Source organism: Xyrauchen texanus, chromosome 36, assembly GCF_025860055.1.
Source record: "Xyrauchen texanus isolate HMW12.3.18 chromosome 36, RBS_HiC_50CHRs, whole genome shotgun sequence".
NCBI lineage: Eukaryota > Metazoa > Chordata > Actinopteri > Cypriniformes > Catostomidae > Xyrauchen > Xyrauchen texanus.
The window spans coordinates 6,268,829-6,286,741 of record NC_068311.1 but is presented as its reverse complement, the minus strand read 5'-3'; the positions used below and the strand labels follow the sequence as shown (position 1 = coordinate 6,286,741).

Here is a 17,913-nt window from a genome sequence, read left to right as displayed (position 1 = left end):
ATTTGTCTCACCACCTTCATGTTTCTTGTAACTGTACAGATGAGCTGATGCTCATATCCCACCAGAGTGTAGTGCTGTCAGAGGCGAAAGTGCATTAAAAGTAGCTGAGCGTGAACAGTTTGTCAAATGTGGTTTTAATATTATAACACATTGGCAGAAACACCCTGTCTATTTATAAAAAATAAATAAAGAAATAAATTAATTAACAACTCAGTAGTACTGCAGCCTGATTAACTCTCCGGGGAATAAATAAATTCCATTAACAGATTAATGGTGAGTATTGGCTGGTAAGAAGGCGGCACTGAATTAATCCATAAGCACATCGAGTTGGATTTTAGTTTAAAAGCACCACTTGCATCATTGATTTGGGAAATCCAATGCTTAATTACATGGGTCATCATCTTGCAATATTATAAACCACTGAATTTATCATTTGAAATTATAATTGGGGAGAGTGGGATAAGATGGGCTGCATCCTTAATCTAGCAAAATGTGTGCAAATTTTGTTATGTGACCATATTTTATTTAGAAAGGGGCAATAACATACAGTTGCATGCTATAGAGACATGCACCTAAGAAAACTGATACACATTTATATCTATACACTGATCAGCCACAACATTAAAACCACCTGCCTAATATTGTGTAGGTCCCCCTCGTGCCACCATAAGAGTGCCAACCTATTCTTCTCACCACAATTGTACAGAGCGGTTATCTCATTTACCATAGACTTTGTCAGTTTGAACCAGTCTGGCCATTCTCTGTTGACCTATCTCATCATCAAGGCATTTCCATCGGCAGAACTGCTGCTCAGTGGATGTTTTTTTATTTTTGGCACCATTCAAAGTAAATTCTAGAGATTGGTGTGAGTTAAAATCCCAGGTGATCAGCAGTTACAGAAATACTCAAACTAACCCATCTGGCACAAACAATCATCCATACGATTATCTAATCAGTCAATCGTGTGGCACCAGTGCAGTGCATAAAATCATGCAGATACGAGTCAGGAGCTTCAGTTAATGTTCACATCAACCATCAGAATGGGGACAAAAATGTATCTCAGTGATTTGGACCATGGCATGATAGTACTTATTAGTACTGTAAGTCTTTTTTGTTTTATTTTGTTTATGTCAATTGCATATTCCCCAATGACTCAACTTACCCCTTGTGTAATGGCACATTTTACCCCTAACATGGGACAAGTATCCTATATGCTTCCCTCTCATTTCAGTTGATAACAGACATCCTGAAATGTAATTGTATTATTTTTTACCTCTTTCTCATTTCTCCTTGCCTAAATAACTTAAGTAGAAAGTGGCACAGCTTACCCCACCCTTACCTATCGGCTCTCAATATAGGTTTGTACAAAGTATATCGAACTGGTCAGGAACTTACCCTCCTCCATCATGGTGTTCTGATGTGTAGTGGTCCATATGATGTGTAGTGGTGCCCGGAAGAGGGTGGACAGGAGGGGGTGGCAGGGGGACATTAGCCCAGCTGGATCCATTCATCTTGGTGGGCTTGGCGTTTGCTTTGGTCTTCTTCTTCTTACCCCCTTTCCCACCTACAACAGAAAGAGTTGAAGGCATTAATTAAAGGGTGAACACTACACTGAATAAGCGTTGTCATGATTAGCCAATTTCCACATTTTGTTTTAAAAGAACGAGTGATTCATTTAGAGTTGGGGTATTCGAGTTCGGACTCGAGTCCAAGTCACGAGTCCAATTTGAATGGACTTTACATTTGCATTTATGCATTTGGCAGACGCTTTTATCCAAAGTGACTTACATTAGTGCACTTATTACAGGGACAATCTCCCCGGAGCAACCTGGAGTTAAGTGCCTTGCTCAAGGACACAATGGTGGTGGCTGTGGGGATTGAACCAGCAACCTTCTGATTACCAGTTATGTGCTTTAGCCAACTGCGCCACCACCACTCCACTTGGACTTGTCATGGACTCTGACTTGACTCTGGCTTGAGCCTTTGGGACTCTGTGGATTTTTTTCAGAGTCCAGCCGAGTCTATGGCATTTGATTTAAGATTCAACGAACAAAATAATAAATAAAAATAAGGAAACAGTAATAAATAGACAATCTGTCTGCAAGCATTTGTAGCACCCTCTGTTGTCGTAGACGTAGCCAGATTTTGTTTCACCGTGTTGAGCAAACACACCTGCAGAGCCAACCAATGCGCTTGAATGTTACTACGGAGACTGCTGTATAACATTGATTACCGAGCTGGCTGGCATGACGAACACATAAAGACAGGTATGTAGCCAATGTACTAGCAACTACATGGCAGTTGCGCACAGCACGGGACCTGACAACTGGTATAATCGCACGGCATTTGTGCAGCAATGACGGTGCTCGCATTGCAGTTTCGTCGTGGTTAAGAACTTAACGACAAAAATTCTGACAAATATAATTAATATTGGGCTATTAAGTCTTTTTAGGCATAATGTATCCACACATGTTTGCATCCCCCTTGGTTCTTGTGATGCCTTACTAAGCATCAATGAACGTTTGCACCTTTTGTGTCCATCAATTGTCCTAAGTGTCAAAAGCTGGATGCTTATATCATTTAGCCACTTTTGGGAAGAACTCAAATGTGCAGAAGATGCTGGGAAACCAAAGAATGTACAGTATTTTTCTTAAGAAAAGTGGGCAGCTTCACAGCTCAGGACAAAGCGGACTCATGAACAATACACAAACAGTTATTAATCATAAAGCAACAGACCATATTAAAGGGTTTGCTCTCGTGCAAGTAGCTCTAAAGCTCACGCATAGTATGTCTCATGAACACGCACAGGGGATCAACAGTCGGTGAAGTTTCACTTAATAATACATCAGATTTAGATTTGTTTCTCACCAAACCACATGTATTCCTTCAGAAAAAGGCATGAAATGCATACATATTAATGTTAGACTTCTGAAATATACCTTTGTGTTCTTTTGAATCTTGAAGTTGTGGTCAACATAAACTGCCATTGCGTGACATCACTGAGCATATATATATATATATTTACTTATTTTTTGTCCACAATTTCTCCCTTTGTGTTTTCTCCCTTTGTGTTTTAGGTGCACAAGCACGTTTTCCACGAATTAACAATCATGTCCGTGTTAAATGGCCCTAATGTTAGCAGTGGGCTTCACCAGTGTTTTCAGATGTAGCATTTGCAGTCAAGTCCTCAGATGCTACTTCTCAGCGAGTGCTAATTACTACTACGTTGACTCATTATTTTCCCAAACCAGTCAGCAGATAGAGACAAAAAAGGAATCTCAGTATATATTATGTCTTTAGATAGGGATCATTTTAGATACAACTAAACTAAATTGAAAGTACAAATTTAAAATGAAGTAGAAATAACAAAACTATGATATATATATATATATATATGAAATGCAACAGAGGTATTTTTGTTACATTTACATTGACAATTGTTTTTTTCTTAGTTGTGAAAGTTAAAATAAGCTTAAAATAGTGATGTTGAGTTTACGGTTACAATTTTAATTCAGATTCATGAACAGATTCATTCGGACTCGGCTTGGACTCGGCCTGTTATGGACTCGACTGGACCCCTATTGGACTCGGACTTGATTGTTTAAAGACTTGGACTTGACTAAGGTGGACTCGAAACCAACTCTTCATGACAAGGCTTTTGCAAAGCAACTCAATTGCACACATGTTTGGCATTTTGCCGTGTGTATGTAGAAATGAACTTTAATCAAGATTAATTAACGCTATAACAATACTGTTCACTGTTAGTTCATTATAACTAATACAGTTAACTAATTTTAATGCATACAACCTTATTGTTATGTGTTACTGATATAATTTATAATTTAATCAGAATTATAACAAATTCTGGGTATTTAAATGAATGTACTAAATTAGGGTGACTGCTGACAGCATTAAACATTTACTACATAAATTACAACATACATTTTTACAAAATCCTAATAAAACTTGAAGTTCTAACAGTATTTAGCTCTAAAATGAACACCTAAAATACTGCACAGGGACTTGAATATACGATTTGTTTATTTTTTGAATAGGTTAATTTACATGTACCATCTGAACGAATCATTTCACCAGAATTGTTTGGACTCTCAAATGCGAAGAGTGCGTTTGCTCAACTGTGAAACTGCTGTGCAATCCAAGTGGACATTAAACATAACAATGTAGTGTTACACCACTATTTGTTGAAAAATTGTAGCCTGTTTCTAGAAAAGCTACTATATATATATATATATATATATATATATACGGAACTACTGTCACGCAACTTAAAAATGCTGTTAAGCTATTAGTTTTAGTTACCTATAACTGGTAAAAGATTGAAAAAAACAAACAACAAAAAAAAAACACTGTCAGACATTCATTTTACTTCAGCATCCAAGGGCATAAGAATGCAACCACTATCTCCTTAGGCAGAAATTCAGCAAATTATACACTTACTCAGAAACAAGTAGCAACTTGATCACGCTCCAGTGCAATGTTTTACGCACCACAGTAATTAATCAGACTTCTGTCACGACCTAATTTACAAACCCATTTAAATGTAACAGCCATCAATGCCAAATGAAGACATTTGGGGTCTGGGAAGTGATATATACGTGTGTCCTCTGCCAGCGGTGTGCAGAGGCGGCAAGATTCATTACTGCAATTTTATTTATCCCCTTTTCTCCCAATCTGGAATGCCCAATTCCCACTACTTAGTAGGTCCTCATGGTGGCGCGGTTACTCACCTCAATCTGGGTGGTTGAGGACAAGTCTCAGATGCCTCCACTTCTGAGACTGTCAATTCTCACACCTTATGTGGCTCGTTGTGCATGACACCGCAGAGACACACAGCATGTGGAGACTCATGCTACTCTGCGCTATCCAAGTAAAACTTACCATGCGTCCAATTGAGAGCGAGAACCACTAATCGCGACCACGAGGAGGTTACCCCATGTGACTCTACCCACCCTAGCAACCAGGCCAATATGGTTGCTTAACAGACCTGGCTGGAGTCACATTACTGTAAATTATTAATGGTGCCACTGGCAAACTCTACATGACCAGTCCATTGCCACGGGTTGTCAGATCTTCCCGCGACTCTAGCCAGGCATAAAATAGCTGAGGCTGATGGCGCTAGACACCAAATAGACAGCCACATGTAAAGGAGAGGAAAAAAACCTTCACTGGCAGTACTTCTGTTGTATGGGATCCTATCTGCCATTTTCTGCCTGTCTCTCTGCCAATGGCTTCTAACCATCCCTGTCACCGCAAAATGTTCAGATTCAGGCAATAGTGCACCATGTGGCTGAAAGCATCATGTTATTTAATATAATGCCAGGACATTGACATGGCTATAAATTAAGTCCAAAAAACTCTATGTTGATCCACATTTGTGTTGGGGAAGCTACTCTGAAACTAAAAGCTACTGTACAAAGCTACAGTCAAGCTACTTATTTAATATCTTTGTATATATATATATATATATATATATATATATATATATTATGGCTGTCAATCAATTCAAATTTGTAATCTAATTAATTACAAGGTCTCCCAATTAATTAATCACGATTAATCACATATACAAATATTTGCTGAGAAAGCCCTCATATAACAATAATTCAATATATAATGATGAAATTATTATACATGGTTATCTTTAAATATTTTAAAATTATATATATATATATATATATATATTCAGATAATTAGAATGCATTACATTCTTGTGACAGAAGAGTTAATCATTGATAAGGCAATACAAATAGCGGCTTTAGAATACAATGTATTGTTTACTACCATATTATTGATCATAATCCAATCATTGGCAAAGAGTTCACAGCAATCCAATTCACAAGTGAATTTGTCAATCAGTTGGAGATTTACTATGAGGGCTTGTTTAAGGACCCGTCAATTTACACCTGCATCAGTCATGATTGTGTTGCGTCTCGGGTGCATTGCGTCATAAACATAAAATGTTTAGGTCACTGTGTAAATATAGTTTAATACTTAGAACACATCTTGAGATCCCTTCGTTCGGATTTGCGCTCCATCAAGTGTTTTGAATGCAAGAACGTAACGCATGTTTGTGTTGTTCTGCTGCTGTAGGGTTGTTAATGTTTTGTTCTCTGTATAAACTGCATTGACCATACAGCTGAAGTTTCACTTACTGCCCTCTGGAGTAAAGAGGTGGTACTACAAGCTTGCATTTCTCAGGAATCTTCCTTATTACGGTCCGGGGCATGCGATTAATTGCGTTATTTTTTGTCAAATTAATTGCACTGAATTAACACGTTAAATCAACAGCCCTAATATATATATATATATAGATATATATATAATATTATAATATATAATCATCACAAAATAACTTTTTCAAAGCTACATATGAGTGAGGAGAGCGTGTTCGATCATTAACACAGTTCGTCGCTTTTAAAGTTGTGTGCATGATGCAGTGAGATACAAAATCCAGAGATGTAGCATTACATACACTTGTATGTTTTGTAGGGCTGGTCATCTATACCAATTTTTAAATTATTTGATTCGATTCAGATTAATTTGAGTACATTTTATTTATAATATCCATTTTGCTTTCATTTGAGCTAATGCTGTAAATTATACAAAGAACTTATTTAAAATTAAATTCAATTAAATTAAAAAATATTCATTAAAATTAACAACAGTGCCCAAACTATGGATTTCAATTGCTATTAATTTAATAGATATAATAATCTACACAACCTAAACCAAAATTAAAAGATCGATCTTGGGATTTTAGAATCAATATCAGGATAATTCATATGAAGATTGTGATTAATCGAAAAATGTAGCTGCATTAGTAGCACTGCCACTTCCCAACACTCATCCACATTTAGGGCTTGTTGTGGGCTATATAAACACAATCTTCTGCCCTCAATCTTGGACAAAGCAGAGACAAGAGAGAGAGAGCAAAAGAGAGGGAGAGGACTGTAGCTATGTACCGCTTAAGGCAGATTTGTCATACGGCAGCTGACGTTTATGATGCTCTTGGCAGTGGGCCTATTAGAGCGCGTTCTCATCGCCGGAACTTCTCGCTGACGGTGCGCTATTGTTCCAGCGAGTGAGGCAGAGCGAGAGGCATTAGGAGTCTTGTGGAGGAATGGAAGTGTCAAACGAAGATGAATAAAGCATGCTAGTAATAAAAAAATAACAACAGGCTGGAGGCAGTAGTGGCTGGAGTGGATGTGTAGTGAGGGGAAGTAATTGGGTTTCCTAATCGTTCCTCTGGGTGACGCTGGGCTTCAACTAATAAATGAAGAGATGGCGTGATCGCTCAATCACTTCCTCACTTCCTCTCTCCCTCTCTCTTCCTCCCTCTGTTTGTAGAGGAGATTGCATAAATAATGTAAATGAGTCTCTGTTGAGGAGCCAGGGCAAATCCTGAAATTACGAACGTACGAAATGCAAGGAAAAGAGAGAGGCTGGGTGCCGTGGGACAGCAGTGACTTGACTGACATACAAAGGTCGCTTCTTGAACTAGCCCATGAGTGCACTGAAAAATGGGTGTGGATCAAGTCCCTTTAAGGCAAGTCAGGTCAGTCAGCGGTCATAGTCATACTGCCCTTATGCAGCCCTTTTTAGTCATCATGCAAGTACAGCTCCAATCTACTTAAATCTTCAAAATGGTTGGTCAATATTACAGTCAAATAACATCTCAAACCAAAGTTTGATATCAATCATATAAAATTTTGCTCCTTTGAAATTAAAAAAATTGTGTTCTCAGGTAAAAAAAGGCGATTGGCTACCTGCAGATGGGAATTCAAAAAGCAATCGTAAAGCCAAATTACAGTTGCCATATTTAACATTATGATTTATCTCATTCATACGTTTATGAGTAACCTGTCTCATCTTTATAATGTCTCTGGTGTGGATTTTAGAATGGTGAGGAAATTAGGCAGGCTTTGAAGATTGAGATCACCACAATTCTGTATATGAATGTTTCGTAAATCTGGAGTGATGAACTACACCATACAACCTTTATAAACACATCAGAGCGAGTTTGCTCAACTCTGATCTGTTCTGTCTTGTACAATAAATTATGGTCTAATTGTGAGGTCTGGTGAATAGATTGCATAATAACAGTATTCAAAAATAATTGCTATTAAATGCCCATCACAAAGATTTTATGGGTTTTTTCTTTTTATTAACAGTTTAACAGTGGTTGGATTAAGCTCGTTGCCTTCCGTAGTGTAGGATGATAGAGCAACAGCAAAACTTCCCATTATTTCTTCCCAACTGCAAACCTTCCATAAAACTTCCTATTGAAAATCCCATTTTCAGGGATCTACATTGAAAGTTTAAATATTTCAGAATTATTTTGGATGGCAGCCCAAAAGCGAGCATGTTGTGTGCATGTGTTAGTTTGGAAAAAAAACAAGCGATACTTGGCCTTTGGCCACTTTCTTTGACAAAGCAAATTCACTCCTTTCTTATCCTCCATGCATACTTCTTTTTACTCTCTTCCCTTCTTTTAAAGTGCATGAAGATCATTAAGTTTCCTCCTACACCTGGTAGAGGCTATGAAAATTATGTTTATTGAGATGGAAAACCCATTAAGGAAAGCAAAGCAGAATTTACTGATGGAATGATGGAATATATCATATGTTCAGCGGCGGATGCAGATTACAGTTGGAACAGATAATGTCATGCATCACTCTTCTTTGTGTAGCTTAGGTTCCAAAGCGCATTAAGTTCAACTCATTCAAACTCCTAATTATCTTGTGTCAACTGTTCAGTAAAATAGGTTGATTAAGGTACAAAATATCCAATCAATTGGCTGAAATGATCAATCAATTAGCAATCAACCAACTAATCAATTAACTCCTAAAATCTTCAAACTTTTAAACCTTATAAAGTCAACATGAAATTAAAACTGACTCAATGAAGAAATCCTGCCCAACATTTTTTATCGATATTCTGTTTTACTTGAGAATATGTTAGATTACAGAAGCAAAATGGGTTGCAAAATGCATTTCATGTTGACTTCAAACTCAGCTTTTCTATAATAAATCTGGTGTGTCAAAACCTATCTTTGGAAAATGTTTCTTTTTTTTTCTTCTTTTTTTTTTTTTAGATAAACTAGCTTTTTTTTCAAGGCCATCACAAACTGGTTAAAATGACCAATGTTACACCTCTAGTAGAGATTACAGCTATGAGGAACACACAATTATTCAACATTGATATTAACAGTATCTGCATAATATGAGTTGCAGGAGTATCCTATATATAGCGGTTAGCTGAGATGCAAGGGGAAGGGTAGGCTGAAGGAAAGATGGGGGTGACTGCTGACCCTGGATCAGTGAAACACCAACCTGATAGACTGTTGCTCCGAACTGAGCTGCTGTGGGAGCTGGTGGTGCTGAAATCCTGTGATTGGTTGTGGGGCATTCTATTAGACAATCCATCAGCCAATCGGTAGTCAGGAATGAAAAGGAGTGCTAGTGGAGGCGAAGGGCAAAAAAGTGGCATAAGGTGCAGGGCAAGATGGCACAAGCGCATGCAAGGACGTGCAGTTAGAGCGACAAAGCATTGATCACACACAAACATACCGAATATACTGAAACACACAAAAAAATACCATGACTCACTGTTTTTAAAGTCTCACACAAGTGTACAATGTTTTTTAGATGCCGTGTGAGGAGTTAAAGAACATCAACTTTTAAAAACAAGTCTTGAGACACCTTCATTCTGTTCTAATTGTTGTGCTGTGTCAAGATTGTTTTTGGACACTGGTTTCAGACAAATGCAGCATTTTTCAGGTTCTCTGACACCGCCAAAACTTCTTTCTTCCTTGTTGGAATCATGTGAACAATGCAGACTTATTCCTTGATTTAGCTCTTAATCACTTTAAAATATCTCATTATGTCTAGTGTCTTGGCGAAGTGTCACATTCTGAGGTTAACCATGCACATTAGCACTAATTTTCCTGGAATTAATTATATTTGTTGCTAAGTTAAACAGATCATGGAAACATTTATTCCTGTGATTTACAGTAATTTCATAGGTTGAGGTTTATTCAAGTCCAAATGAAAGTGTAAATGGGTTTTAATTGAGTTATAGAAAGTCTACAATTTATCATCCTGTTAAACTGTAGAGAATAAGTCCATTAATAGGGATAGTCGATTAGCCGAGTCCATTTATTTAAAAGCTTTTCAAAATAGAATAAATCTTGTATAATGACGTTATATTCTTTTAGCATAAAGACAATATTAATAATTGGTCTAAAACACATTTAAGGGTCATACTTTTTTTTTTTTTGCCAATAAAACACATTCTTATGGTTTCTGTGTGTAAAACAATCGTATGTAAAATTATTGGTTTCTGTATGTTATACAATTGCATTGTATTGCAACATGAATACAATGTTGGTCAAATTAACATTGATACAAACCCAAGGAAATCTCATAGAAATAGAGAAATTGGCTTTGTTTCAAAAGACGAAGGATTTTGACCTTCTGATGGCTTAGCGGAAGAACGTAGACGCGCACACACACACACGCACAAAAACCCCTGGCGCTTCATCCTAACTCACTGTTGTTGCAGGAGTTCTTGTCTGGCAGTGAGTAACCCAGGCTGGCCATCTCCTGTTTCGCCTGCATGGAGGTCTTCCATTGGGCTTCAGGTAGATCTACAGCGAGTTCGTGGATGCTGCTGGAATGGAGGATCTGGGTGGTGGCATAGGGCGTGGCCTGGGAGGTGGGGCTTGGACTGCAGAAGCCACCTTTGGTGGTGAAGTCGATGCTACTGTAAATGGCTCCGTCGGAAAGCATGGTGCCTGTCTTATCTGCTTGGGCACTGGGCATCACATCTGAATGGTATTCAAAGAGATTGAAGTGAGATTAATAAGGTGTTGAAGTTGGCTTTTTCTCTTTTTGTCTTAAAAGTGCTGTCTTTCTCTCTAAATTCATGGCCACACTACACTTCATGTTCCACTTACTTTCATTCACATGCATCCAAATGTGGAAGACTGGAAACGCAAATTTGTATTGACGAGTTGCATGTGACCAATAGAAAATCAAAAACGTCACACACTGACCTCCTGCCTCAATACAAATATTTTAAACATATTTTAAAGATGCATGTTTTATTACATTATTTATAAAAAATATAAGCCCTCAAGCATGACATCACACCTGTCCATTGCAGTGTCCAAAGTAATGGCAGAAGGCCACATCCACACTAATATGTTTTCGTTTGAAAATGCATCTTTTTCCCAAAGTTTTGTCCTTCTGTCCACACCGAGAAGTCGTTTATGACAGCAAAAATCGAAAAGTGGATACATTTAAAAACACTGTTGCCGCGTTGTAGTGTGGACAGGAAGAAGGGAAATATCTGAACACGCCGCGTGGTGAGTTGTGCATGGATGCATGGAGAATAGCGTGAATCCTCCACACATGCTTAGTTTCCACGGTAACGTGCTCAACAAGCCTACCCTCCCTAGCAACAGTTAAAATTTGGTTGCTTATGAGACCTGGCTGGAGTCACTCAGCACACCCTGGATTCGAACTCGCGACTCCAGCGGCGGTAGTCAGCATCAATACTTGCTGAGCTACCCAGGCCCCCAACAATTCTAATTGTGTTAATTCAGTGGAATTATGAAAATTTGTACTTTTGTGTAGTTGTTGTTTTGTTTTTTTTCAAATGAGACTTGGTGTGAGCATGTCTCTTCTTTCTGTCATACATTTTTTCCCTTTCTCCTTACAATTAAACTGGTTCTATTCTCCTTTCTTTGTACTTTCTGAGGAGGAATGTTATAAATCTGTATGTGTGTACTGAAGGGAAAATGATATACAACGGCTGCATCTATACCACTTAAGCTTTGCCTGTCCTTCACGACTCACTGCTCGGCCACCATCTTTTTCTCACACCCACAGCTCTCTCTCTCTCTCTCTCACTCTCTACTCTCTCTCTCTCTCTCTCTCTCTCTCTCTCTCTCTCTTCTCTGCTATCGTCCCATTCTCTTTGTGAAAGTGGGTCGGGACAGCAGACATTAGTCTCAGTGTGACAGCAGGATGCGGGTGGTTATATAGCTCTGTCTCCTATGCTTGATGAATAAATGTGTGTCCATACACGGATGAGGCAATGTGCATACAGGTGTACATCTTTCAGACATCACCGAATCACTCTCCAGAAAAACTCTTTCGATCAAAAGTTTAAACACACTTGATTGAATTTATGTTTCTCATGATGTGTGATGTAATTCTTGCAAGTTCAAATACTTTCTCCTATCACAATTTAATATGCAGAAATTATCCAGAAATTCTTGAAACTAGTTTAATAGACAAAAAAATTAACAATAAAAAATACTTGTGCCTACATATGAATTTATTTAGCATTGTGGCATGATGTTTATTACCACAAATATAAACTATGACTCGAATCTATTTTTCGTTAAAAAAAAAACACACAAATCCAGTGAGGCACTTACAATGGAAGTGAATGGGGGCCAATCAATAAACATTAAAATACCCACTGTTTCAAAAGTATAGCCACAAGATGTACACAATAACAGGATTAACAGGATTTGAGGTGTGATAAAATCATTTAGTAACATTTAATTGTAAGTGCCTCACTGTAACCTCGATTTGTATTTTGTTTTTTAAAGAAAAGGAGGGACGAGTGAAAATTAGTGGTAATCAACATGATGCCACAAATGCTGTCGATTGAGCTTAAATGGTTAGTTCACCCATAAATGAAAATCCTCTCATGATATACTTACTTTTAAGCCATCCCTGAGTGTGTATGACCTTACCTCTTCAGCAGAACTGAAGTGAAGGTTTTTAAAAGCACTTTTCAGCTCTGTATGACCATACAGTGCAAGTAAACAAATGCCATCAGGCTGCTGGCTGTTTAACCATCCAAAAGTCATATTTAGGCAGCATAAAAGTAATCCACACAACACCAGTCGATCAATTAATGTCTTCTAAAGCAAATCGGTAGGTTTGTGTAAAAAATAAATTAATAATTAAAACTTTAAAACCTTAAAAAAAAAGCTTCCTGCCAGCAGTTGACGTATCATGCTGATGTGCGTGACATAAGCGCAATGGCGCATACATGCAAGAAGTCAGAAGCGCACGCTTTGTATACAACAGAGGAACGGACATCAGGCACGAGAAATACAGCACTGGGCGGGGGCCTGGGTAGCTCAGCGAGTATTGACACTGACTACCACCCCGAGTCGCGAGTTTGAATCCAGGGCGTGCTGACTCCAAACAGGTCTCCTAATCAACCAAATTGGGCCGGTTGCTAGGGTGGGTAGAGTCACGTTGGGTTAGGTTCCTTGTGGTCGCTATATTGTGCTTCTCGCTCTCGGTGCATGGTGTGTTGTGCATTAATGCTGCGGAGAATAGCATGAAGCATCCACACGTGCTATGTTTCCACGGTAACATGCTCAACAAGCCATGTGATAAGATGCAGGGATTGACTGTCTCAGATGCGGAGGACACAGAGATTTGACCTCAGCCACCCGGATTGAGGTGAGTCACTATGCCACCATGAGGACATAGAGCACATTGGAATTGGGCATTCCAAAATGGGGAGAAAAGGGGAGGGACATTTTTTTTATAAAAAATACAGCACCGGCGGAAGTCATGATTTAAAGTTAAAAACATTTTAATTATCGATTTGTTTCTTACACCAACCTATTGGTTTGCTACAGAAGACGTTATCTGTTTGACTGGTGTCGTGTGGATTACTTTTACGCTGCCTAAATATGCCTTTGGACCATAAAATAGCAAGCAGCCTGATGGCACACATTCACTTGCATTGTATGAACAAAAAGAGCTTTAATGAATATATATAATATATAAATATAAGTAAATATTTATCAAAATATTTACTTCAGTTATGCTGAAGAAGAAAAGTCATACACTTCTGGGATGGCTTAAAAGTAAGTAGAGATCATTTTCATTTTTGAAACTCCTCCCTGAAAATTTCATTTAATTTAATTTCAAGATTTGATTACATTTAAAACCATATTTAACATCAATTGTGTCAATTCAACCAGTCCTAAATTCCTAGAAAATGGGTCTAGTGGTAGATTCACCTCCACGACTGAAGTTGAGGTCATTGGGTCCTCCAGAACTGCTGTTAACAGGCAGACTGGTGGTCGGCCAGGAGTCTGCAAGCCATGGGTACCCCGAATCACTGGCATTGAGTAGACCAGGACGACTGTGGGAAAAGACAAGATGCATGTGAGACTTCTTTTTCTATATAAATTATTTAATCCCAAAAAAAATATTATCCTTACAGAATATTGAAGGAAATCACTACCATTACCATTTCAGAAATATTTTGGTTAACTAGAATGCAATTCAAAATGTAAGAGTAATATCTGACCCTTACTGATGTACAGATCAAGTAATATTGATGGATCTGTTCCTAAACATAGTGAGCTGCCTACAAAGGCAGCAATTTAAGGCATCATAGGCATTCTAACAAGACATAGGCGTTTCCAAAACGAAAGTATCTTAGTTATGCTACCTCTTAAGATATCTAGATTTTGCCAAATTCTAAGGAAACATTTGTTGTGACTTCTATTGACAACTTCCACCCTTATTGTCAAATTTACAATCTGGATGTCTAAAGTTTTTTTTTTTTTTTTTTTGTGTGTGTGTATTCTTTACATTAAAAAATAAAAATAATGCAAAATACAGTTTCACTGCTAGTAAGAAAAATCTTTTTTTTTTTTTCATTTACTGACCATTGCCCAAAGGAATATGAATATACATTTCATTGGGCTCTTTTAGATGTAAAATACAATAGAAACAGACTAGAACTCATTAGAACTATAGTTAAAGTTTAAAATACATCAAAGAAAAAAGTTTTCTAATGTGCATCTGGAATGTTTCATGCAATGAAAGCTTTAACTCCAATATAATGAAAGGCTGGTCTTTCCTGTCTCAATGTAAGATTTTTAGACAGGATTAAAAAATGACAGATGACTGTTGGGAGTCCAAATAAAGCCATAAAGGCACACATATGTGTGTGTGTGTGTGTGTGTGTGTGTGTGTGTGTCATTCTAATCGATAAACCATATCTATTTTCACTTTTTTCCACGTATTTCTAGAACTATCTGAAGTTTTATGTTAGGATTAATACATTTTATATTAGAACAATTTGCACTGGATAAAGTCCTCTGAATCAGTTTTTCTTTTTCAATATATATATATATACACTCACCTAAAGGATTATTAGGAACAACATACTAATACTGTGTTTGACCCCCTTTCGCCTTCAGAACTGCCTTAATTCTACGTGGCATTGATTCAACAAGGTGCTGAAAGCATTCTTTAGAAATGTTGGAACATATTGATAGGATAGCATCTTGCAGTTGATGGAGATTTGTGGGATGCACATCCAGGGCACGAAGCTCCCGTTCCACCACATCCCAAAGATGCTCTATTGGGTTGAGATCTGGTGACTGTGGGGGCCATTTTAGTACAGTGAACTCATTGTCATGTTCAAGAATCCAATTTGAAATGATTCAAGCTTTGTGACATGGTGCATTATCCTGCTGGAAGTAGCCATCAGAGGACGGGTACATGATGGACATAAAGGGATGGACATGGTCAGAAACAATCCTCAGGTAGGCCATAGCATTTAAACGATGCCCAATTGGCACTAAGGGGCCTAAAGTGTGCCAAGAAAACATCCCCCACACCATTACACCACCACCACCAGCCTGTACAGTGGTAACAAGGCATGATGGATCCATGTTCTCATTCTGTTTACGCCAAATTCTGACTCTACCATCTGAATGTCTCAACAGAAATCGAGACTCATCAGACCAGGCAACATTTTTCCAGTCTTCAACTGTCCAATTTTGGTGAGCTCTTGCAAATTGTAGCCTCTTTTTCCTATTTGTAGTGGAGATGAGTGGTACCCGGTGGGGTCTTCTGCTGTTGTAGCCCATCCGCCTCAAGGTTGTGCGTGTTGTGGCTTCACAAATGCTTTGATGCATACCTCGGTTGTAACAAGTGGTTATTTCAGGCAAAGTTGCTCTTCTATCAGCTTGAATCAGTCGGCCCATTCTCCTCAGACCTCTAGCATCAACAAGGCATTTTCGCCCACAGGACTGCTGCATACTGGATGTTTTTCCCTTTTAACACCATTCTTTGTAAACCCTAGAAATGGTTGTGCGTGAAAATCCCAGTAACTGAGCAGATTGTGAAATACTCAGACCTGCCCGTATGGCACCAACAACCATGCCACGCTCAAAATTGCTTAAATCACCTTTCTTTCCCATTCTGACATTCAGTTTGGAGTTCAGGAGATTGTCTTGATCAGGACCACACCCCTAAATGCATTGAAGCAACTGCCATGTGATTGGTTGATTAGATAATTGCATTAAAGAGAAATTGAACAGGTGTTCCTAATAATCCTTTAGGTGAGTGTATATACACACACACAGTTGAAGTCAGAAGTTTACATACACATTAGCCAAATACATTTAAACTCAGTTTTTCACAATTCAATCGTAGATAATATTCCCTGTCTTACGTCAGTTAGGATCATTAATTTATTTTAAGAATATGAAATGTCAAAATAATTATTTCAGCTTCTATTTCTTTCATCACATTCCCAGTGGGTCAGAAGTTTACATACACTTTGTTAGTATTTGGTAGCATTGCCTTTGAATTGTTTAACTTGGGTCAAAGTTTTGGGTAGCCTTCCAAAAGCTTCTCACAATAAGTTGCTGGAATTTTGGCCCATTCATCCAGACAGAACTGGTGTAACTGTGTCAGGTTTGTAGGCCTCCTTGCTCGCACATGCTTTTTCAGTTCTGGCCACAAATTTTCTATCAGATTGAGGTCAGGGTTTTGTGATGGCCACTCCAATACCTTGACTTTGTTGCCCTTAAGCCACTTTGCCACAACTTTGGAGGTATGCTTGGGGTCATTATCCATTTGGAAGACCCATTTGTGACTGAGCTTTAACCTACTGGCTGATGTCTTGAGATGTTGCTTCAATATATCCACATAATTTTCCTTCCTCATGATGACATATATTTTGTGAAGTGCACCAGTCCCTCCTGAGAAAGGTACCCCCACAACATGATGCTGCCACCCCCATGCTTCACGGTCTGGATGGTGTTGTTCATAGTGGGGATGGTGTTCTTCAGCTTGCAAGCCTCACCGTTTTTCCATCATTATGTCATTATGGCCAAACAGTTCATTTTTGTTAGACGAAGGTTGGCAGTGTAACAACAGAGGAATGGAGAACGAGTGGAGAGTTGGAGAATGCGTTCAATGACAGCACAGGATGATGTATTCTCATTTTTTTCACCCTGCTCTCTCTTAGTGTTTGCTTTCTTCAGTGTTAGAGGGGCAATTTATGGTCATGGTCATGGAGACAGAACAATACCATAGAAAACGGGAGAGTTCAAATAAGCACAATCACAAAGGCACAAAGCATATTGCCCTTAAAAGTCAACATAAAATCGAAATTGACCCCATTTGCTTTTTTAAGTAAATTGAATAATGCGTATGATTCATCCGTGCACGTCATTCCAAAAAAACATGATGTTTGCACTTTATAATCTTTCATCAAATGTTATCGGAAACATTCTTTTGTTATATTGTATTTTTTTTTTTTTATAGGTTTTGAATGGTGTTTCACGTACACTTTAAGAAAAAACAATAGCACAGAAAATAACTGACTTATACCTCAGTTTTAGCGAAAAAAATGAAAAGAAAAGACAGAAATGTGTTCCCCCATATACTTGCACTGCAAGTATATTTCTGTACGTACACATTTATTTTGGTTTCATAAAATGAGGTACAAGTCAAAATTATTTTCTGTGGTATAGATATAGATTATAGCCTAACTTGTATTTAACCAGAATTCATGCATTTGGCACTTTTATCCAAA

The 17,913-nt window shown here is 38.1% G+C and overlaps 1 protein-coding gene across 11 annotated transcripts in view; it reads right to left on the bottom strand.

Annotated features, from left to right (window-relative positions):
- The window catches only part of robo2 (roundabout, axon guidance receptor, homolog 2 (Drosophila)), a 572,271-nt gene that overhangs the window by 20,542 nt on the left and 533,816 nt on the right, over window positions 1-17,913 (bottom strand). For 8 of the 11 annotated variants that reach the window (XM_052106908.1, XM_052106906.1, XM_052106907.1 and 5 more), the window contains 4 exons: window positions 14,087-14,211; window positions 10,574-10,849; window positions 9,354-9,479; window positions 1,396-1,564 (listed from right to left, as the gene is read on the bottom strand). In XM_052106908.1, coding sequence (XP_051962868.1) covers window positions 1,396-1,564; window positions 9,354-9,479; window positions 10,574-10,849; window positions 14,087-14,211 — 696 coding nt within the window. The remainder of the gene's footprint in view (window positions 1-1,395; window positions 1,565-9,353; window positions 9,480-10,573; window positions 10,850-14,086; window positions 14,212-17,913) is intronic. The other 3 variants (XM_052106913.1, XM_052106914.1, XM_052106915.1) reach the window with 1 other exon arrangement.